The 24,151-nt window shown below is 39.9% G+C and overlaps 1 protein-coding gene across 5 annotated transcripts in view; it reads right to left on the bottom strand.

Moving 5' to 3' along the window:
- Window positions 1-836: 836 nt before the first annotated feature.
- The window catches only part of MCOLN3 (mucolipin TRP cation channel 3), a 32,941-nt gene continuing 9,626 nt past the window's right edge, over window positions 837-24,151 (bottom strand). The window contains exons 4-14 of one of the 5 annotated variants that reach the window (XM_054450607.1): window positions 19,202-19,355; window positions 17,983-18,067; window positions 17,807-17,903; window positions 14,207-14,306; window positions 11,264-11,376; window positions 11,031-11,180; window positions 7,399-7,500; window positions 7,170-7,292; window positions 6,121-6,327; window positions 4,184-4,314; window positions 837-1,229 (exon numbers count right to left, since the gene is read on the bottom strand). In XM_054450607.1, coding sequence (XP_054306582.1) covers window positions 1,154-1,229; window positions 4,184-4,314; window positions 6,121-6,327; window positions 7,170-7,292; window positions 7,399-7,500; window positions 11,031-11,180; window positions 11,264-11,376; window positions 14,207-14,306; window positions 17,807-17,903; window positions 17,983-18,067; window positions 19,202-19,355 — 1,338 coding nt within the window. In that variant the 3' untranslated portion in view covers window positions 837-1,153. The other 4 variants (XM_054450611.2, XM_054450603.1, XM_054450614.1 and 1 more) reach the window with 4 other exon arrangements.

Genomic DNA, 24,151 nt, shown 5'->3' with positions numbered 1-24,151 from the left:
TTTGTTTATTCTTGTGTTAGTTTTGTCAATTGGCAATTGTGTCTTTGAAGGAATTGGTCCATATCATCCAGGCTTTCAAATTTGCAGGCATAGATTTGTTCATAATATTCTTTTATTATCCATTGAATGCCCATGGGATAGGTAGTAATGCTCCCTCTTTCATGTCTAGTATTAGTCATTTGCATCTTCCCTCTTTTTTCTTAGTTAGCTTGGCTATAGGCTTACTGATTTTATGTCTTTTCAAAGAACCAGCTTTTGGTTTTGTTGATTTTCTCCACTGATTTCCTGTTTTCAATTTCATTAATTTCTGCTATAATTTTAATTTTTTTCTACTTCTTTGGATTTAACTTGCTCTTCTTTGTCCATTTTCTAAGGTAAAAGCTTAGGAGATTGATTTTTACATCTTTCTTTTTTTCTAATATATGCATTCAATGCTATAAATTTTCCTCTAGGCACTGCTTTTACTGTTTCCCATAATTCTTGATCATTTTTGTTTGCGTTTGTATTTAGTTCAAAATAATTTTTAATTTCTTAAGATTTCTTTCTTTTTTTGAGACAAGATCTCACTCTGTTGCCCAGGCCGGAGTGCAGTGGCACAATCATAGCTTACTGCAGCCTCGACTTCCTGGGCTCAAGTGATCCTCCTGCCTCAGCCTCTGGATATTTCTTCTTTGACCCATGTGTTATTTAGATTCTATTAGACTTCCTATGTAGATCATAATATCTGCAAATAATGAGTTTTACCTTTTTTGTTCTAATCCATACGCCTATTTGTATGTATTAATTTAATTTGAAAATATGTGGTGGGATAAAAAAATTAAAACTCAATATGTATTAGATAATTTAAAACTTTATTGAGTGAAAAAAGAAAATGGCATCTGAATTGTTTAAAAAAAGTAACATCAGCAAAATCAATGTCTGCACAAAAACTATTTTTACAGACACAAATACTAAAATATCCACGTTGATATCTATAAACCCATTTTCTTGGTGTTTCTCTCTTGACTACTGTGGTTTCTCTCTTGAGTGATAGAAGACCATTCTGAATACTGAGACTTATAAACAACTTCTTATTTGTAGCCCAACAAAGGGATTTATCTGTTCCTGGTCGAGCTCTGGGCCCTGCAGCCACCACAAACCACTTGTATCAGAATCACTTTGTGTGCCAGCTAAAAATGGCAGATTCCTGGCCTCCCCCAGGACATGATGAATAAGAATCTGTGCTTAGGCTTTGATAAAGAGAAAGACAAAAAGAGAAAGAGAAAGATAAAGAAAAGAGAGAAAGAGGAGAGAGAGAGAGAGAGAATATGAATATCTCTGCTGATTACCTGTACATTCATGATTTTAACAAGATCCCCCAGTGGGCCGGGCATGGTGGCTCACACCTATAATTCCAGCACTTTAGGAGGCTGATGCGGGCAGATCACTTGAGGACAGGAGTTCAAGACCAGCCTGGCCCACATAGCGAAACCCTGTCTCTACTAAAAATACAAAAAAATTAGCCAGGCGTGGTGGTGTGTGCTTATAGTTTCAGCTACTCTGGAGGCTAAGGCACAAGAATCGCTTGAACCTGGGAGGTGGAGGTTGAAGTGAGGTGAGATTGCTCCACTATACTCCAGCCTCCAGCCTGGGAAACAGAGCAAGACTCTATCTCAAAAAAAAAATCCCCTTATGCTTACAACCCTGAAAATCATTATGGCAGGAGGAGGGGACAGAGAATCTGACTTCCAGAAAAAGGGGGTATCATCGACAAAAATCCAGCCCTGATTTCCTGGGCTAAGGAGACTAGAAGCCTGGAAGAAAAGTGACTTCCATTCTATGTTCTTTCTTACAACTGCCTTGACATTCTCTATGATACATATATACATGTAAGGAGAACTCTAAAATGGCCCATAATTTATCTGCCTACCCAGATAAAGCCATTGTACTGGTTTGAGGACAGTTCAAAAAAGTCAGTCAGTGCTATTTCTTTCAGTAGACAGAAGAGCTATTCTCTCATGGACATCATTACTAAAAATTAAGCCTTGGAATTTATCAGGGACTCCTGCCACAATAAGAGAGCCTGGAGAAACAGGAGAGAGATGTGAAGGCACCAAGTCATTGGCTGTGATTCTACAGAAGAAACATAATGACTTCAGAGCAAAGCAAAACTCCAGGCCCAACACTGGGTCAGTGGTTTCATGTTTCCACTGAAGTATTGTTAGCCTAAAAATCTCACAAGGTGTAAAGAAAAGGATTTATCGATAACATGATTTCAAAACTCACTAGAATTCTAGTAATTTCTAAAAGTGATAGTATTATAAACATTAGAACTGCCCCCAAAATAGTCGCTTAGATATTTAGATTTATTTTTTTAAAGCCTCAGGTACTTCAGAAACAGCTTATACCTGTTATAAAACCTCCCATTTCAACACCTGGAGTCATTATTATGACTGTCATTATAATTAAATAATAAAATCTCAGTAAAACAAAATTAGAAATATAAAAATCAGTTTTTTTAAAAAAAGAATTTGCTTTGAGAAGATCTTTACTGCACGTAACTGAATTCACTTCTATTTGAATAAATAGTAAACACAATAAATATTCATGTGTTGAAAATCCCTGCAATTCTCAATTAGCAGTCTATAAGGAGTAGAGACTATTTTTATGTCTTTTTACAGCATACATTTATCTTATTTTAAAATTTTAAGCGTAATTGTTTTCACATATATATATGTGTGTACATATTTGAGACAGAGTCTTACTCTGTCACCCAGGCCAGAGTGCAGTGGCATGATCATAGCTCACTGCTGTCGACTTCCTGGGCTCAAGCGATCCTCCTGCCCTAGCCTCCCAAGTAGCTGGGACTACAGGCGTGTACCACCACGCCCAGTTAGTTTATTCTGTTTTTTTTTTGTAGAGATGAGTCTCACTATGTTGCCTAGGCTGGTCTCGAACTCCTGGGCTCTAGCAATCCTCCTGCCTTGGCCTCCCAAAGTGCAGGGATTACAGGCATGAGCCACTGTGCCCAGCCCCGAAATATTTTTAATGTGAGTTATAGAAACTTGCCCCATGAAACCACAGCATAATGTGCCTATGAAAGGTATAGTACATCACTAGTTTTAACAGGCTGCTCAAGTACTAATAAAATAATCATTACTTGATCAAAAATGCATTTGGTATATGCTTTAATTTCATGCATGTATAAGATACTCTTTTTACTTTCTACTTTAACACTGAAGGAGGATAGAAAACTTGTAAATGAGTATTTAAAAACCTCATCCTCTTAAGAACTAAAAGCAGAATCAAGTAACAGTTGGCTTTCATAACCAAATACAGTCATATGCTGGATAACGATGTTTTGGTCAATGATGTACCGCATATACAATGGTGGTCCTAGAAGATTATAAAACCATATTTTTACTGTCCCTTTTCTATGTTTAGATACTTACCATTGTGTTACAATTGCCTACTGTATTCAATACAGTAACATGTTGTACAGATTGGTACCCCAGGACCAACAGGCTATACCAAATAGCCTAGGTGTGTAGTAGGCTATACCATCTAGGTTTGTGGAAGTACATGCTATGATGTTTAATGACAAAATCGCCTAATGACACATTTCTCAGAACATATCTCTATCCTTAAGTGACATATGGCTGTATCACATTGTTAGCTGGTGTGCTCTTATTCTGGTGCACTCTTATTCTTCCTTTCAAGAGAAGATTTTAAAATGCAATGATTACTGTATATATGGTAACTACACCCACTCTCTCAAGGATGGACTCCTGAGAGTGGTCCAAGCCAGGGTTACTGAGTTGTCCAAAGTCACAGTCAGACCAAGGATTGTTTTCCACTGATTACACAGTCTGCACAATCAGAATAGCAGGAAGCAAGAGTATCAGAGCAAAAGAGAGGCATAGAGAATACATTCTAAAACCATGGCAAAATAAACAAGAAATAATAATAATCCAATAGCTTTCCTCATTAAAGTTATTTTTAAAAACAAGCCCAGCATAAAACTGCAAAGACATTAAATATTGCTTTTAAAAATATAAACAGTTATTGGTGAATTATAGATCTCAATTAGCTCAAAATAACAGTCTTCAAACATACTACATCTGATCTCAGAATATCCACATAGTCTTCCAACTCAGCTACACATTATATTTTCCTCTAAAGTACAGATAAACCTGATAGCTACTTTTTACAACAGCAGAGTAAAGATACTGGAGGGTCATCTTCTAATCTGTATTTTCCAGAGTTGGGAAGATCTTTGCATTCTGATATAAATGTACGAAGTTCAGTCTCTGGGAAGCCATCTTGTTGGTACTGCTAAACAGAAGAATGTTAAAAAGCTTTCATTAATAAGCTCCTTGAAAACAGCTTCATTTCAAATTCAAAATGGATCATTTGGCAAGGGAAGGGGTTTTCTAGAGAGATAGTATAGTTACTTCTGAGTACCTGCAAGGAGATGTAGCCTCTAGAGTCACTCAGGTTTGGTGGAGGTAAAGTGGGCCTGGGATTCTGCAGCTGCCTACCTGAGCTCTCCTTCTGGGTCCACTGAAACCCAAATGGGCACACTGAATCGAAGTTTGAGTCCTTCCGGGGAGAACTGAGCTAGCCCCATCCCAAGTCCGAGAATCTCTGTCACTACTCTGCCCTGCAGGCCTGTGACTTCCAGACCAGTGTGATGCAGGCATTTTTGAAGGAACATGGTTCAGGCCACAAGAAGCCCAGTGGATCTAAATTAACAAGATTTTCTAGCAGGCCGAGGGATGGAAATCCCTGGCCTTGCCCAGAACATCTCAGCACAGTCTTGGACTCTCTCGAGTTGGCCCAGGTGTCTGGATAAAGGTCTGAATGCTGTAAGGGACCGTTCCAATCTGCACACCCTTTTGGAGTCAGTCTTCCAGCCAGGCAAGTTTGTTTAAGGGCCTCATATTTATATCGGTTTGGGACCTAAAATTTCTAGGACATGCCATGATTAGAAAGGATCAGAAGTAACTTAGCTTGCCCATTTGGCAAGTGCTCTGAGCCCACGGAAAGAGGTTAGCGTCTAAAATACAAGTTTCAGGCTTATGTCATCAAAGGTGAAAACCCACGTTATCCTTAGAGTTCTCAGATGTCACCCTCGAATAACACACAGTTCTCTGCATGCAGAGTTGGAGGCAGTGAACTTTTACAGCACCATTTGGAGGGATCTAAAGTTACAACTACATTCTTTCCCAGTTGCCTTGGTGATCCTAAGGACACATCTGCTAAGCAGATGAGAGCAAAGAGGACATTTGGTCCCTGAAATCTTGTTCAGTAAGGATGAAGTCACAGCCCTGGCTTCATGAGCAAAGTATTCATCATTATCAGCTCCAAACCAAGGCGTTCTCTTTATCCCTAGGGCCAATCACATGGCTTCATGTTTCTTTACCCCTCTCATACCCAGAAAGAAAAGTCCCCAAGTGGAAGTGTCTATGCCACAAATACACCTAACAGTATAAGTTATGGAAATTGAAACATATGGATATTTATTCTGCCTTTCCATATTTCAACAGGCTCAAATTGATTTTTAAAAGATTTTATATGAATGACAATAGCTTTTCAGTTCAGGTATCTGACTGTATAAAGCTGCATGCTAGTACTGGATCCATTAATCCTTTTGCTATTCTGGAGGCTAGGCCCCTGGGCTTGTGCCCTGCAGGGCCTTGCAAAGAAAATGGGCTCAGTTACAGTACACTCCAAACAAAGGGGTCAATTTTTCTTTATGAAAATTGGAGTTTTTATGTTCCCCACAATATTTTGGCTTTCTGAAATGCCATATGTTTTATTCACCCAATATCTACTAACCCTTATAATTCTTTATTTAGTTTTTTACTCTTTGCCCCCTAGACTTCTAATGACCCTTATAATTCTAATAAAAGGTTAGAAAGCTTGTGTGAGAAAGCATAACTACTTAGAGACTAAGACTTTTAACATTCAATTTTTCCACTATTTCTATTTATCAATTTCTAAAAATAAGATCCTTTTTCTCTATCCTGAAGAAATTAACATTCCATCAACTTTTCTTCTACCATTAGGTACTGAATTTTACTGCTACTCTACAAGTTATAGGACAATGCTACTACTTATGGCTCTTGATAAACCTACCTTAATTGTTTCGTATGTATCAGTGATCAGTGCAATGAAAAGACTTAAAATCATATATATAAAGAGGCCGATGAATGAGTAGAGGTAAATTCTACTAAACAGCCAGACCAAGTAACTTTTTTGCTGCATTTTTGCAAACGTGGCAAACATATCATCTCCATTTATCAGAGAGAAAAGGCACTCAGAGACCACGTTCAGAGAACGAAACTGGAAAAAGAAAAGAGAAAAGTTCACTTTATTCCATGTTCCTTCCCATTGGAGACCTTTGTTCATGACGTTGTATTAAACATTAACGGGACCAGATAACCCAAGCTACCATTTTCAAACAAATAACCTGAGGTAACCACACACATTTGCTTTGTGATATATATAACATATATAAGCCTACTATTTTTTCCTGAGACAAGCAGCTGTCTCTTAAAGTAGCCTAAATCAAATGCAGGAGCTGGTCTGCACCCTCAGTGCTTTTCTGAATCAAGCCTTGCATCTGCCCTTTACCTTAAAGAGACCTTGAAATGCCTGTGCAGAGATACCCAGGTCCCAACCATGCATGCTCATACATCTCATTTTAAAGTTTATTTCATTTAAGATAAGGGCATAATATCCCAGACTATAGCTCTAGTAATAAAATTTTCAAATATTTATACAAGTTTCCCCCATGCTACTTTTTAAATAATGTCATATTTTGAGAAGGCTTATCTGAATAGAATGCTCTTGGATATATCGAATCAAATTGACTAAACTTGACTTCACTGGTGGTACTTAACTTGACTTCACTGGTGGTACCTTCACTGGTGGTACTTGACTTCACAGGTGGGACTTAATTACCTGATATATTGCAAGAAATAATGTGAGACAGTTGAGTACATCAAATATTCTCTCAAGCTGGTCACACCGCTCCCACTTTATAAATATGGCACTAGATATACTACCTTCAACATTTTAAGGCTGAATCACAAAATAAAAGGAGTTCATTGAAAAAGGATAACAAGCCACTGGCACTATGCTAAAAGCTTAATAGTAACAGGAAAAAAGTTGTTTATCAGTACCTTGTCATGGTAAGGCCCCAGCACAATCCATCCACAGAAGCAGTAACCTAAGTAAATCATAGCTGCACAGCAGCAGAACCTGATGACATTGGGCAGCGCTGCCTGAAGGGTCAAAATGAGGAGCTGGGAAAGTAAGAGAGGCCATTAGAATGGCTTTGTCCTTTAGCCAAAGCAGTGCAATAACTTTGAGAGAAATACCAACAGCATGGAGATCCGTGGAATTCCTTACATTGTACTTTGCAAAGAAACCGAGGTATCGGATGACTCCAAGCCACACAAGCATGGTAGAAGTTCCAAGAAGTATGCTACAGACATCATAACTAGTTAGACTCTAAGAGAGAGTGGAAAAATATAATCAGATTATAAAGCAGAAATTCATTTGGCAATAAATATTGAGGTAACTATGAGTAAGGCACTGTTCTAGGTGCTAAGGATAAAGCAGTGAACAAACAAAAGTCTCTGCTCTCATAAAGCTTACATTCTAGTGGAGGGAAGAAAGAGACAATAGAAATAAGTTAATAGAAACTTTGGGACACTTGCTGCTGATAATTGCTGAAGAGAAAATTCAGAGGAGGGGATAAGGAATGGGTATGGGTTTGTCATTTTAAATACACTAAAAAGGAGGCATTTGAGCAAAGATCTGAAGGGAGGGAGGGAGAAGTCAGGCAAAAATCTAGGGGAGAAGCCTTCCAGGCACAGGGACTGGCAAGTGCAAAGGCCCTGAGACAGGAGGGTGCTTGGCAAGATAGTGCATCTGGCTGGAGTGAGCAATAGAAAGGATATACAGTTATGGAGATAAGGTGGCACTTACCAAGTTTATCTTTTACTGTAACTCAACTGGGGAGATTTGAGAACCACAGACAGAGGTGATATGATCAGATGTTGGCTGCTGTGGTTGACAGCAGGTTGTTGGAGGAGTGAGGAGGCTATTGCAATGATATAAATGAGAGATAGTAGCTTGGACCAGGCTGGTAATAGTGGAGTTGACAAGGTGATTTTTATTCTTTTTTTTTTTTTTTTGGAAACAGAGGTCTCACTCTGTCACCCAGGCTGGAGTGCAGTGGCACAATCGCGGCTCAATGCAGCCTCGACTTCTTGGGCTCAAGAAATCCTCCCACCTTAGCCTCCCAAGTAGCTTGGATTACAGACACATGCCACCTTGACTGCTAATGTTTTTTATTTTTTGTAGAGATGGGGTCTCACTATGTTTCCCAGGCTTGTCTGGAACTCCTGGGCTCAAACCATCCTCCCGCCTCAGCCTCCCAATGTGCTGGGATTATATGAGTCACAGTGCCTGGCCAGTGAAGGTAGAACAATAGGGTTTCCTCTTGGATTAGATGTGGGAAAGAGGAGATTAGTGAAAGAGAGGAGTCTGTGATGAATCCAAGATTTTTGGCTTGAGTAACTGATGAGAGTTACCATTAACCGAAATTAGAAAGGCTATGGGAAAAGCAGGTTTTGACTGCAGAGGTGGGGGCTTTAGATGTTCTGTTTTAGGTGTGTTAAATTTGAGAGGAAAAGCAGACATCCAAGTGGGGATATAGACTAGATGGTGGATAGGCGAATCTGGAGTTCAGGGAAGAATTCTAAGTGGGGGTATAGATTTGGGAATCATTGGCATATAGATACTAAGCTATGGGACAGGATGAGATTACCAAGACAGTGGTAGAAAAGAGAAGATGTCCAAGCACTATGCCTTGAAGCATTATCACCTTAATAGGTTGGTGAGATGTGAGGGAACCAGCAAAGTCAGAAGACCAGCCAGTGACTTAGGAGGAAAACCAAGTGATAGTCCAGTGAAAGCATGTCAACAAAAAGGGAGTGCTTGGCAGTGTTCAAAGCTGCTGCTAGGTCAGGATGAGGGTACATAGTTGGTTATTGGACTTATCAGCATGAGAGGACACTGAAAGGAACACTTTCCTTGGAGTGGTAGGGCAGCCTGATTGGAACAGATACAGAAAGAATGAGATTTTGGGGTGCTGTGAGGTGGGAGGATTGCTTGAGCCCGGCAGTTTGAGGCTGCAGTGAGCTATAATCGCGCCACTGCCCTCCAGCCTGGGCAATAGAGTGAAACCCTGTCTCTTAAAAAAAACAGGTGGGGGAGGGGAGGAGCAGAATCAGAAACAACAAGATTAACTACTTTTTTGAGATATTTTGCTAAATAAATGATGGTAGTAAGTTGGGGGAGGAATTAGGGTTGAGATATTATCTCTTAAGAAAAGGGGCAAAAACATGCTAATGGGAATAACCTGGTAGAGAGAAGAAAACTGATGATCCCCAAGAGAAGGAAAACTACCTGGAGCTGTACCCTTGAATAAACAAGTGGTGATGGCCTCTAGTAGGCAGGTGGAGGGGTTGGCCCTGAATAGTGGCCTAAATAATACATCCACAGAAGAAAAGCACAGTATATTGGCACTGATGGCAGGAGGCAGATAAATTAAGTGGGGGCTTGTGGAAATTCTGTTTTTTTTTCTATTATTTTTGTGAAATAGGAAGTAAGGTCATCAGCTTAGAATGAGGATAGGACAAGGGTATTAGAGGTTTCAGAAGAGAAGAAAACATGATATGATCATCTATGAGGCAGAGACGGTGAATGGTCTAGAAAGATATTTTGTTGGACACCATTTAGGGTTCACTGAAATTAATGATAGTTGAGGTTGGTAAAAATAAAGATTTGCTGCAAATCTCTCCCCTTACTCCTCTTTTTGTTTTGGTTTTTTGTTTATTTGTCCCTAAAGTTAAACATCTATTCCAATGATACATACTATAGCCACATATAGTGGCAGTTGCTAAGTGTCAACCTAAACCCATTCTCCCCTTCCTAGGCACATGCCTGGGCTGTGTTCCCTGGCTCCCTCTGCAGTTAGGATTGACTAAATTCTATCCAGTGGGATATGTACAGAAATAAAGTCGGCCACTCTTGAGCCAAGCCATCAGTCTATGGGAGAGCTTCCACCATACCGTGTTTTTGCTTCCCATAAGCTGCAACCTGTTTGAGGCAACACAGCAATAATCATGCAGTCAGGGCAAGTCCTTAAGGGATGGCAGAGAAACAAAATGGGAGGAACATGGGTGCCTGAATGACTGTGAGATGCTGAGCTACTCACCAGTCTGTAAAACCCATCCTGACTATTGCATAAGACAGAAATAAGCTCCTATCTTCTCTGAGCCATTGCATTTGGGGTCTCTGCCCAGGTTTATAACCAACTCCCCAGGTGACTCAATCAGTTGCATCAAGACTAGGGAAACATAAGTTTGAGCAAGATTAGTCTGAACACTATTAGTTTTTTTAATTTGATTTTTATTTTGTGGGAACAGTTGATTTTTAGGCTAGGTTAGTCTTAAAATAGATAAGCTTGTAGCACATCAATGGGAAAGTAAGAAAATGGGAGCATTCTCACTTTGAATGGACGGAGGAAACGAATGCAAGCATGCACACCATAGTGCCTTGACCTCACTTTCCCCTACAGCCCCACTCATTTTTGTTAAAGATTCAAGCATTTCTTGTAAGATTAAAAAAAAAAAAACTCTTACCTTAGTTACCTTGGTTGTGTATGAATTTTGGTGTGTGTAAGAATTCACAGCCCCGCCGAAGAGTCTGAATTCAGTAGGTCTAACATGGTACACTTTTACCAGGCACCCAATGATTCTGATGCAATGGTTTGTGGATCACACTTTGAAAAACTCTGCCTAAGAGACCTCCTGACTAGATTTAAGAAAATTACCATTACCAATTTCAAGTCTACTTGATATACAGTTTGGAAGAAACAATTCATTCTGAAAATTCTTATATTCTGGAAAAATACATTACCATTAGTGCAAATCTGAAACTAACAATAGCATGATTAGGAAAAAAATTACCTTAGCTTGGATTTCCATTTTTAGAATTGATCCAATGATTGTCAGTATGTCACTAATAATAATCATAATGTACCATCCATTGACAAATTCCATTTGATCAGAAACAGAAACTTCCTTCTTATAATGGAGGAGGAAAAAATTGACAAACTCCTTTAGGAAAAAGAGGGGAGGCACAGTGAATGTCTCTGTCAATCAAAATATCAGTAGCATTCCTAGAAAGCAACATTCCCTACCTGCTGAAGCTGAAGTCCTCTAATCACAGATCTAATGCAGAGGATTAATGAAACCAAGCAAGTCAGAATGACAAAGGCATCAAAGATCATCATGTAATGAGTGTTCTTCTGAACTGAAAGCAAAGAGGATTACATAGTGCTTATGTGGTGGGACATTAATATGGTGACATCTTCTTTTTAGAATCATTTAAATAATTCAAGCATTCTTTCTGGTAAGACAACAAAGAAGCCCTGATAAACGGTCTTCCAATTAGTATCTGAAGAAGGGTAAAAGTCCTTCTTTTAAAAAATCACCACAACTGAGGCTGGGTGCGGTGGCTCATGCCTGTAATCCCAGCGCTTCGGGAGGCCGAGGCAGGCAGATCACAAGGTCAGGAGATCAAGACCATCCTGGCTAACGCGGTGAAACCCCGTCTCTACTAAAACTACAAAAAAATTAGCCGGGCATGGTGGTGGACGCCTGTAGTCCCAGCTACTTGGAAGGCTGAGGCAGGAGAATGGCGTGAACCCGGAAGGTGGAGTTTGCAGTGAGCCAAGATCATGCCACTGTACTCCAGGCTGGGCGACAGAGCGAGACTCCATCTCAAAAAAAAAAAAAAAAAAAAATCACCACGACTATCATTCCAAGATCTTTAATTATAAGCCTGTAGTCTTTTGTTCTTAATACAATTACTTCCCTGCATATTCTTTTTTTCTTTTCCTCAGCCTTCCTCATAGCTGGAACTATAGGTATGTGCCACCATACCGGGCTAATTTGTAATTTTTTTTGTAGAGACAGGGTTTCACTTTGTTGCCATGGTTGGTCTTGAACTGCTGGTCTCAAGTGATCCTCTCACCTCAGCCTCCCAAAGTGCTGAGATTACAGACATGAGCCACCATGCCCAGGCCCACCTCCCTGCATATTCTATTAAAATATACTTATCTAGGTATAAAATATTTATTATGCATTCACTATGTGTCAGGCATTTTTCTAGATGTTAGGATACAGTGGTGAACAAGATAGACAAGGCCCTTGATCTGTGCAACTTCTATTCTACTACAAAGAAGTAAACAAACACATAACAAAATACTTTCAGATAGGAGTAAGTAACAGAAAGAAGATAAATCACAATAGCTAACATGTATTGAGCACATTTCTTGCCAAACATAGCTCTAAACACTTTATACGTGTTAACCTATTTGATCTTCACAGCAACTCCAACGAGGTAAGCATGATTATCCCCACTTTGCAGGTGAGAAGCCAGAAGCACAGAGAGGTCACATAATTTCCCCACAGTTGCAGGGCTAGTCAGTGGAAGAGTTGGGGGAAAATCTGTGCAGTTTGTTTCCAGTGTCCATCACTCTATGTCAGTGGTTCTTGGCATTTTTTGGGAGCTTGTTAGAGATGCACATTCTCAGGTCCTACACCAGACCCACTGAATTAGAAACTGGGTTTCTGCAAGCCCTCCAGGTGATGCTAAAGTTTGAGACCTACTGCTCTATATGAGGGAGGTTAGTGTCAGGCAATGTGGAAGCAGAGAGGTTGATTTATATTGCATAGTAAAGGAAGGCCTCACTGAGGGAGCAGGGGGTTTTAGCTGAAACCTGAGTGATAAGAAAGAGCCACCCTTATGGAGATTTTGGAGAATCGAAAGTGCGAAGTCCTGGCCACCATGCGTGGAGCCAATGGAGACAGGTGGGCAGAGGTGTCAGCCATTGCACACTGCCACAGAACTTGTCTCTATTTAACAAGTTAGACTGCTCTCTGCTGACAAAAAAAAAAAAGAAAGTACTTAAGACTAGCTCTGTGATGAAGCATCCCATTAATATCTGCCAAGGAGCATAATTACTACATAAATGTCTAAATTGACTTTAGAGAAACTTACAAATTAAGAAACAAACATTTGAGAGAATGCCTAGGTGCCAGACACTTGTGTATGCTCTCATTTTCCTTATTCTGGTGTTTGTGGAGAAGGATTATAAAGTATACAGATGACGAAACAGGCTTATGTTTCAAATGTGGCTCAAGAGCCTCATATATTTGAAGTTACCTATTAGTGAAAAAAACACTATCATGGCAAAATTTCATTTTATTTACTCTGTCTCATTATTACGTCTGAACTTGGCAAATCAATTAGTAAGAAACTTTAGAACTGTGATTATCCAAGTATAGTCTGAATAAGGACTATTTACACATTTCTAGGCCCCACCCCAGACCTACTGGCTTGCATAGAGCCGGGGAAACTGCATTGTAGCAGGTACCCAGGATGATTCTTCTGCTGATTAGAATCTTAGAACTCCTCATCTAGTGACCATTAAGTCCAGTACAATGTACCATTATGTTACTTATGAGAGACTAGAAAATTAGATAAATTCTTTCCAGGCAATTTTCTCCAGTTCAGCTCCAAAATTCTTGACAGTATTTGGTCTACACCTGAATTTTTGTCCATATTTCTAAGAGTAGATCCTTTCCTCTTTTAGTATACTTTTAAATGGACTGAAGACAATCATAATATGTGGGATGCTGCAGGGTCACATCCTACCTGACTTGCCCCTGGCTTCTGAGCCTTAGTTTCTTCATCTGTAAAAATAAGGATTCTCCCTATCTTAAGGGCATTTAAAAATATTAAAATGAAGAAAACTAAGGTGGAAGTAGGTATACAGCATGCACTCAGTAAGTGCTGGTCTGGGAAGATGTATGTAGGGTTTTGGTGGCGGGGGACTGGGAGTACATTCTTGATCAGGAGTGGGCAAGTGAGGGCACAAGGAGAGGAAGGCCATTTCAGTCATTAATGACTCACATATTTCCTGAAACATCAGACTTGATCTACTTGTAGAGGTTTAGGGACTTGAAAATGGTCTAATCTTCTATTTGTTGTTCTAGATATCCAGAGGGTGGTATTTTAATAACCATTTTACATTATTTAATAACCATTCTGAAAACTAGTAATGCTCATCACTTACTTGATCCAGATACATGCCAGTCTTTACATTCTCTGATGGAAATGTCACTATCTAAACTTATTTTAATTCTTCCACTATGGGCCTTGTTGTCAAATGTTATCTGTGAAGAAAGGAAAACAGTCAAAAACATACTTATAGTTTTGGAGCCAAGAAACCTCTACACATTAATTAGGAAACAATTCTTTTAAGGGGACAGAAGACCCAGATTCTCAACTCTGATCTGTTGCTAACTCTGTTCAACCATGGGAAGTTCTCTTCATTTCTCTGTGAAATGAGAAGGATGAACTAGATCTTCTACAGAGACCCTGTAGTCTCTAAAACATTATATGTCTAGGGCAGCATTTCCACTCCAAAGAACTTATATAACAAGAGCACTTCCTCTTGCTCTCCGTTCTAAGTACCTCCAGATACCTTCTTCATATGAGCAAGAACTGGTACAACTGTGGTACAACTGTGCTTTCTCCCAAATTCTGGCAGGACCTCAGCTAGGGGTAGATTTTTAGTGCTGCTATAATTCTTACTAATACAAAGGCTCATTATTTCTGCTTTGAGACATTTCAAGTGGGGCTTTTTTGATTTTTATTCTGGGCCTAGATTTCTTAGTCATGTTGGCACTACATGTATTATAAAGGATTTGGTGACAGGGAGTCAACAGTCACATCTTGCTTCAAGAATAACCACTTCAGGACACCAGGGGCCAAGCAGGACAAAGCTAGGCCAGAACACCTTCCATAGTTCTCCTACTGTCTTCCTTATGCAAGGACAGGGAAGGCAAGGCAAGAAAATCAGTCTGTTTCATTTCTGCCTCTTCTCTTTCTCTCAAGTCCTGAAGGAAAAAAGTTCTTTGAAAACTCTGTCATTTAAATAAATTGTATTGAAGCTTCTCCATATGGGGTAATCAGAAACACTTCAAATATAAGATTTCAAATGACTTTTAAAAGTTCAACCACTGTATTTCTCCTCATGAGGGATTGTAAGCTTCTTTCTTTGACAAGCAACTGAGGGCATAGTCAGTGTCTGCCCATATCCCTAACGGCTGCAAGACCCAGCCTATGGCCTCGTGCAAGGAGGATGCTCAGTGTTACTTGATTGAGTCAGAAATCCTTGCCACGGAGAAGCCATGCTTTTCCTACACAAAGGGCCTCCAACTTGTACAAATAATAGGTGCTCACTAAATATCTATTGAGTAAAAAAACTGGGACTTAATGTCAATCAGATCTCAGTAAGCTGAATCCCAAACAAAGAAGAAAAATAATGGATGGGATTAGAAAACATTAGATAGCACAGAAGAAAAAATAGTGAATTTGAAAATATAGCAACAGAAAATATCCAAAATGAAACACACTGAAAAAAACTGAGACATAAAACAAACAGATCATTACTGAGCTATGGGACAACTCCAAGTAACCAAATACAGACGTTTTTGTCTCTGAATCTCTGAAAAGGTGGTGGGGAGTGACAAAAATATTTTAAGAAATCATGCTGAATAAATATCAAATATAATGACAACTATAAACCTACAGATCCAAGATGCTCAATGAACCCTAAACACAGGAAACATTAAGAAAACACCACCAAAGCATTTCACAATCAAATTGTTTAAAGTAAGAGATAAAGGAAAAATTTAAAAGCCAACAGATGGGAAATAACATCCCATAGATAAGAACAAAGATAAAGATGACAGCAGATTTCTCATTAGAAATAATGCAAGCTAGAAGCAACATCTTTAAAGTGCTGAAGAAAAAAAACAGTCAACCTACAATTCTATAGCCAAGGAAACTACCTTTAGCAAAGGAAGGCTTGGAATAGAATAATGGTTACCAGAGGCTAGAAAGGGTATTGGGGAGGCGTGGGGGATAAATAAGAATTTGTTAATAGGTATAGAGATACAGTGAGGGCCGGGCACGGTGGCTCATGCCTGTAATTCCAGCACTTGGGGAGGCCGAGGTGGGTGGATCACGAGGTCAAGAGATAGAGACCATCCTGGCCAACATGGTGAAACCCCGTCTCTACTAAAAATACAAAAACTAGCTGGGCGTGGTGATGTGTGCCTGTAGTCCCAGCTACTCTGGAGGCTGAGGCAGGAGAATCACTTGAACTCGGGAGGCAGAGGTTGCAGTGAGCCAAGATCACGCCACTGCACTCCAGCCTGGCAACGGAGCGAGAATCCATCTCAAAAAAAAAAAAAAAAAAATACAGTGAGATGGGAGAAATAAGATCTAGTGTTTAGTAGCACAATATGGCAACTATAGTTAATAATTTATTTTATATTTCAATATAAATAAAGGAGTAGATTTAGAATATTCCCAACATAAAGAAGTGGTAAATATTTGAGGTGATGAATGTTGTCCCAATTACCCTTATTTCATCATTACACACTGAATGCTGGCATCAAAATATCACCTGTACTCCATAAATATGTATTCGTAAAATTTTTACTTAAAAGATGCTAATAAGAACTTTAAAAAGGAAGGTAAAATACTTTTTTAAACATACAAAAGCTGAAAGTGCAGACCTGCACTGTAAGAAATGTTACAGAAGCCCTTCAGGCAGAAGGAAAATAATACCAGATACAAACGGGGAGCTACACACAGAATGAAGCACACTGGAAATGGTAGCTACATGGGCAAATATAAAAATGTTTTTATTATTATTTAAATCACTTTAAAAGATAATTGACTGTTTAAAGAAAAAATAGGCTGGGCGCGGTGGCTCATGCCTGTAATCCCAGCACTTTGGGAGGCCGAGGCGGGCGGATCACGAAGTCAGAAGATCGAGACCATCCTGGCTAATGCGGCGAAACCCCGTCTCTACTAAAAAAAATACAAAAAATTAGCCGGGCGTGGTGGCGGGCACCTGTAGTCCCAGCTACTCGGGAGGCTGAGGCAGGAGAATGGCGTGAACCCGGGAGGCGGAGCTTGCAGTGAGCCGAGATCGCGCCACTGCACTCCAGCCTAGGTGACAGAGCGAGACTCTGTCTCAAAAAAAAAAAAAAAAAAAAGAAAGAAAGAAAAATTAATAACATATATTGTGGGTTTATAACACATGTAGAAATACATTATATGGCCACAATAGCACAAGGGCCAAGATGGGAGAAATGGAAGTACATTGTCATAAGGTTCTTACACTGTATGCAGTGGTATAACTTGAAGGTAGACTATAATAAGTTAAAGATGTATACTACAAACCCCAAACATGGAAACATCCATGGTGAGGACACTAAGTAACAAGAACCCTTGGCAGTAACCATTAGCTGACAGCCAGCCATAGATTGCTGAGAGCCAACCACACAGAACCTAAAAACACCTGTTCCTTTTGGGTTTGAAAATCTACACCAGGCACTGTTTGTGGTACTGGAAATAGTAGTGAACAAAACAAGGTCCCTTCTTTTCTAGAACTTATACAGAGGTGCAGAAGACATAATTAACAAGTAAACTTATTATAGCAAAATAGAGCTAGATGTATCAATGTTTCCTTATGTACATTCAAGTGAAAACATCCTATATTTTTTATCACACTGTAATCCAAGGATATGAAACATTACCAGACAAAACAATTTTTCTCCACACTGGAACCAAATTCAGCCTGGCCCACACTTACAGTCAGAGTAAAGTCATAACAGTCAGGGAGTTCTTGATGACGAACTGTCTGCAGATTAATGGCTTTCAGTTTAAACTGAAGCTCCACTGTTAGGAGTCTAGAAAACAGAGGTGATTTTAGTTCTGTGGCAATATATACATGCAAACGTAAGTTACACTCCTATCTGCTCCCCTCACCTGTGGAAGTCCAGTGTTAAGTTCAGTTTATTTTCTGCTGGTGTCCCAATGTGAAAAGGTTCATCTGGCTCCACAAAGAAACACTCTGCCATAGAAAGGAACAAAAACGTGATACAGTACTTAAAAGAATAAATAAGACTGCATTTTGAAAGGCTGATACATTTAAGACCAGTTATTCAGATTCTATTATTTTTCTGAATTAAAATTTTGAAAGCTAAATAAACATTGATACCACATGGTTACCGTGACTCATTTGTTTTTAAGACCTAAGTGGCTACGTTTCTGGAGTGGATGGAGGCTAGACAAAGATCTGAAATCTATTTCATTAATGTTATATAAATGCTGTCTTCGTTTTTAAGCCTAGATAAACTTTGAGTCCCTCCCCCTTTTTGTATCCTAAGCATAGAATTTGAAGCACTTGCAGTAATTACAGTAATATTTTCTAAGCAGTTTGAGGGATCTATTTTTAAAATATTATGCACTAACAATGTTTCTTCAATAGACATCCCACACACACACCAAAAAAGGAAGACAGCATTTTGGAAAGTTTTCCCTTTTGGTACTGTTATCAGTATTATCTCTAGAAAAAAAAAAATCCTAGTGGCTGTTGTTAAAAGTATTTCAATACTTATTTGTTAACTCAATGACCTAAGCTAATATTTTAGGCATAATTGCAAATAGAACTTTGCTAAGAAGAATACACCGTGCTATTCCATGTTCTGATTTTCATTCCTCCCCTTCAATCTGCCCCCAAAGATGCATGATAGTGAAGTGGTATTGGGGCAGGAGAGTTTTATATATACCAAGAGTTTGCAAGCATAATGTTTTACAAGCATTATATCTATCTATTAATACTTCACTGGCATGTCCTGCACAAGAGATGGTGGAAGACGGTAGCTAAGAACACAAACAGCCTGGGCCAAATTTCAGCACCGCCTCTTCTAGCTCCATCTTGGGCAGATCATTTAACTCTCTGAGCCATACTTTAGTCTTCTATAAAAGGGGATAATAATAATCCTTGACTTGCTCGGTTTTCTTGAGGATTCTTGAGTTATAGTAAAGGGCTCAGAACAGTACCTGACACATAATAACTCCTATATCATTCTTACTATGTCCTAATAGCACAGACCAAATCAATGTTTTCAAAGATGAAATTACTAATTTTAAATATGAATTGAGGTGTTAAAAATTGAGGTTCTAGGTTATAGAAGAACATCACCAGTTTCAATTTCTGGATCGATGTCAAAGGTATCATTTCCAGGGTAGACGTTTCCTCGCTTGTAGAAGTGCTGACAGATTGCCATAGCAGACTGCTTGGTACCTTTGTTCTCGTAAGCATGATTCCCAACGGAGACATTGTATAGCTGCAAGTACTTCAACCAAAACGAGAAACAGAAAATGGGAATGCCAGCCAGGGCAGGAGTGAAGCCATAACTCCCCTCCCTCCCCACCTCTGATCCTGGCAGGTTCCCTTGGGATAGAGACATTCGCCTTGATAAACAGGGAAAGTGACTTGCTGCTGTGCACTAGGAAGGCAAAGGGCACTCACAGAGTTCTAGATTCAAGCCTCGTTTCTGTGACAAACTTTCTGACCTTCTAGTTCCTGATCTGTAAAATTAAAGTCTGAAGCCACATGATCTTTGCATTTCTTTCCTCCCTTAAAGAATTATGTTTAATTCAGGTGACATTCAATGTAAATACATATTTTATTTATCTTTAAACTATCTTCTGTAAGGTCAGAGTTCTACTTTAACACTGTAGTATATAAGAAGTGGGATACAATTACTATAGGCTAGCCAGCAAAACCTTTTTTAAAGAAAGTATTGGTTTAACCTTTATCTTTGCAAGATTATAATTTAATCACCTTTATACCAATATTGCCTATCCTAGTGGGTCCTCTACATTTAAAAAAAATTACTTTTACAAGTAAGAATCTTATGGTGCCTTGGAATAACTGTCATCTTAAATTCTTAATGGATGTCTGCAGACATGTTTCCAAAACAAAGTGTTTTTGGAGCAATATGTCTGGTACAGTTGGTCATTCTGTCACTCGAAATGAACGACTTTGTGTGATCGACACATAGAAAATAATTCTGCTAAAAGATATGTGTGAAGCATGCTACGACAAATGAAGAAAATAATTTCTAATATGGGATGGATTTCGAGTTGGACCTTGTCAAGGTCACTAATGAGCAGCGTATTACCAAATCTGATGCCTAGTTCTCAGTCCTCCTATAACTTGACATCTCCATGGTATTTGATGCAGTTGAATGCTCCTCCTACATGGAATACTTTCTTTACTTGACTTCTGGGACACTGATTGTTTCTTCTTGGTCTCCTTTGCTGAAATCCTCCCATTGCCAACCTCTATATTTTGGCCTATCTTTGGGTTCAGGCCATGACCTCTATCCACATTCTCTTCACAGCTGACTTCAACCAGTCCCATGTTTCAAATACCACCTCTATGCTGACAGCTTCCAAATTTGCATCTCCAGCTCTGACCTTTCCACTGAATACCACACATGGATGACAATCTGCCTACATGATGCCTATGGTGTCTAAGAGGAATCTCTAGTAAATGTGCAAACAGAAACACCGCTTCTTCCATAGTAATTCCCTTCTCAATAAATTATTCTGTAAGTCAGACAGTTGTTCAGGCCAAAACTTAGGAAAGATCCTTTTGTCAATTCCTCTTATACTCCACTTCCAGTCCATCTGAAAGTCATGCATGACTTTCAAATTATCTCTGTACAAGAATCACTTAAAAATATGAGCCTCTTCACCACAAATAGGACTGTCTCTCATCACCTTCACTGATATGGCCTTAGTCCAAACCACCATCCTCTCTCCCCTGGACAAATTAAGCCTCTGCCTCTCCAATCCTCCCTCTCACCTTAGTCTAGTCTCCATCTAGAACTCATAGGATTGCTATAAGGAGTGAATGAATTCATGCATGTACAGCCCTTAGAACAGTAATATCCAAAATACACCTGCTCAAGACTCTTGTTTTTACTGTTCTTCGTATCTGGAAGGTTCTTCCTTGAGATACACACAGGCTGCATGCCCTCTCTTTAGTCTGCTGTCTGCTTACATGTCACCTTGTCAGAGAGACCTTCTCCAACCACCTCCAGCTATTCACTTTGCTGGCTTTATTTTGTATTTCACAGTACTTATAACAAACTGACAGATGATGCTCTTCTATACTTTACTACCTGGCTCTTCCAATGAGAATATGACCTCCTTGACTTTATTTGTTCACTGCAGTACCCCTGCACACACACAAAAAGTGCCTGATACATAACAGATACTATTTTTGTTTTTGTTTTTGAGACAGAGTCTTGCTCTGTCGCCCAGCCTGGAATGCAGTGGCATGATCTCGGCTCACTGCAACCTCTGCTTCCTGGGTTCAAGCGATTCTCCTGCCTCAGCCTCCTGAGTAGCTGGGAGTACAGGCTCATGCTACCACACTCGGCTAATTTTTTTATACTTTTTAGTAGAGACAGGGTTTCACCATGTTAGCCAGGAAGGTCTCGATCTCCTGACCTTGTGATCTGCCCGCCTCGACCTCCCAAACTGCTGGGATTGCAGGCGTGAGCCACTGTACCCAGCCAATAGATACTATTTAATAAATATTTGAGTGAATACATGTTAGATTTTGCTTATGTATATTATCATTGTCTCTCCCCTATCAAAAGCCCTTCCGTGGCTTCCTGTCTCTCTCAGAATAAAATTCAAAGCTCCTTTCCATGTCCTGAGAGACCTGGGCCCCAGCTCCTCTGGCCCTAACTCTGCCCCCTCATACTTGCCTCCCTTGCATTTTCTCAAACATACCAAACGCTTTCCAGCTTCAGGGCCTTCTGTTGCCACTCCTTCAGCTTGAAATATTCTCCCCAAGATTTCAAGTCTTCAGAAAGGCATTTTCTGACCACTCTGAGACTACTGTTATTGCCTTATGCTAGTTTATTTTTCTTCATAGCACTTATCATTACCCTAAACCAAAAGATTTTAGTTAAACTTGTTTAAAATCTATCTTCTGCATTAGAATGCAAGTTCCACAGGACAGGGAATTTATCAATTCACTGCTCTAACACCAGCCCTGCAGGCACACAGTAGGTGCTCAAATATTTGTCAGATTAATGGTGAGGTGAAAAATTATAATAATGTGATGGAGCTCTTCATTACTAGAGCTAATCTGTGCACAGTGAGTTGGTAAACTGTTAGGATAAGATAGGTGATTATGGCACCAAGCTTTCTGTTAGTATTAGGATTGGGAAAGTGAGCCAGAAATCTATGGTAACAGAAGCAAGCTTCCTAAGCTAGTAAACAACATTATGCTTGGCATATAGGGATAAAGTAGAATAATGCTGGAGATACTCAGTTTTGAGATTTTTGTTTTCCATTTAAGGTACCCAGTAGACCAGTGTGCCTAGAACATATGATGTGTAATGGGAGGTAAACTGGGAAAGGCAAGCAGGGGTCACGAAGTGCAGTCATAGCTGTGATGGGGCCCTACAACCCTCCCAGAGTCCAGGTGTAATTGTAGGGCAGTCCCCACAGGAATCACCTAAAGGTCTGAACCTCCTGACCACAGAATCTTGTGTCTTAAACCTTTTAAGTTCTTGAACTGTGAAAGATCTGAGACCCATGGCTGCAGGTACCTGTTCACATTATACCTACATACACCACATAGTTACGTTATATAATATATACATTAACTATATATGCTATAACCAGACTTCCTTGAGCTCTTCATATGGCTCTTTGTGCAGGTCTGAGCATCTGGCAAGAACTGGGTAATCTAGGGAAGCAGCAGGGCTGTGTCCAGCTAGAGGGCAGCTCTAGAGCCCAAGACAGAGGGTTACGGGATAAAAATGTGATATGAGATAATGGTTGGAACCAACTGGTGGAACTAACGATGGTGAGACAGCACAGAGCAGCCAAGTGGCCGAGGCCTTGGAGGAGCTTTAACTAGACTGGGCATCCGTCCCTCCTGGTCTCTGCAGCTCTACCTTGAGAGAAGGAGTTTTCGGTCAGATTCATGGGTCCCAGGTCAGCCTTTGAGTGGTAATATAAAAACACATTAAATGTCCTTAGCTAAATGCTGTGGCACCAAAAGCAAGAGGTGGTAGGGCAGGGGGGTAGGAAAGAAAGGAAGGCATCCAGAAACAGGAATTTATAAACTATGTTTAAGCTGCAAGAATAAACGATTCCCGGAAGACCCTGAGGCCTTTCAACCTAAGCCAGAAGACCAGAAGGAAGAAACAGCCTAGGGAGTGGGTGAGAGGAGAATATGAAGCTGCTCTTGGATGGGCAGTTCTGAGGTGCTTGTGAGGTAGGTGTCTGGCAGTGTGGGCAACTGCTTGGGAGTCCCTTCATCATAGTGATGGCTGAGGCTGGGTAGTGGAGGTCGTTTCTGCAGGAAAAGGACCAAGCTTTGAGAACTGCTCAAATTTAAGAGGCAGATGAAAGAAAAGGAGCCAATAAAGCTGACCCCAAAATTATTGAAGAAATAAGAGGAAAGCCAGGAGACAGCCTAAAAAGAAAATAAGTAGGTCTCTCACATTCAAATATAGAAACATATATAATAAACAGTAGTGCTGTTATAATCACAGTATTGGATCAGAATGAGCCCTGGAGATTATCCAGTAGGATGACATCTTGGGGCTAAACCCTTGGGGATAACTAATAGTGATGGATATGCTTCTAAGAACTGAGATGCCACTGCCCTATTTGTCAGTTCCTCTCAGTAACAATCACCTCAACTATTAAGTAAGGAAACTCTTTCTTCACAGAAAACAAAGATCCTTCCTGTTTTAATAATAATTTACATTTAGGCCAGGTGCAGTGGCTCACACCTGTAATCCCAGCACTTTGGGAGGCCAAGGCGGGCAGATCACTTGAGGTCAGGAGTTCGAGACCAGTCTGGCTAACATGGCGAAACCTGCTTCTACTAAAAATACAAAAAAAATTAGCTGGGGGTAGTGACGGGAGCCTGTAATCCCAGCTACTCAGGAGGCTGAGGTAGGAGAATTGCTTGAGCGCAGGAGGCAGAGGTTGCAGTGAGCCGAGATTGCGCCATTGCACTTCAGCCTGGGTGACACGATGAGACCCTGTCTCAAAAATAAAAAATAAAATAAAAAATAAAAAATATTAATTCACATTTTTTTCT

Source organism: Pongo pygmaeus, chromosome 1, assembly GCF_028885625.2.
Source record: "Pongo pygmaeus isolate AG05252 chromosome 1, NHGRI_mPonPyg2-v2.0_pri, whole genome shotgun sequence".
NCBI classification, from domain to species: Eukaryota; Metazoa; Chordata; class Mammalia; order Primates; family Hominidae; genus Pongo; species Pongo pygmaeus.
Note: the sequence above shows the minus strand (reverse complement) of the source record. Positions and strands in the feature narration are given on the sequence as shown.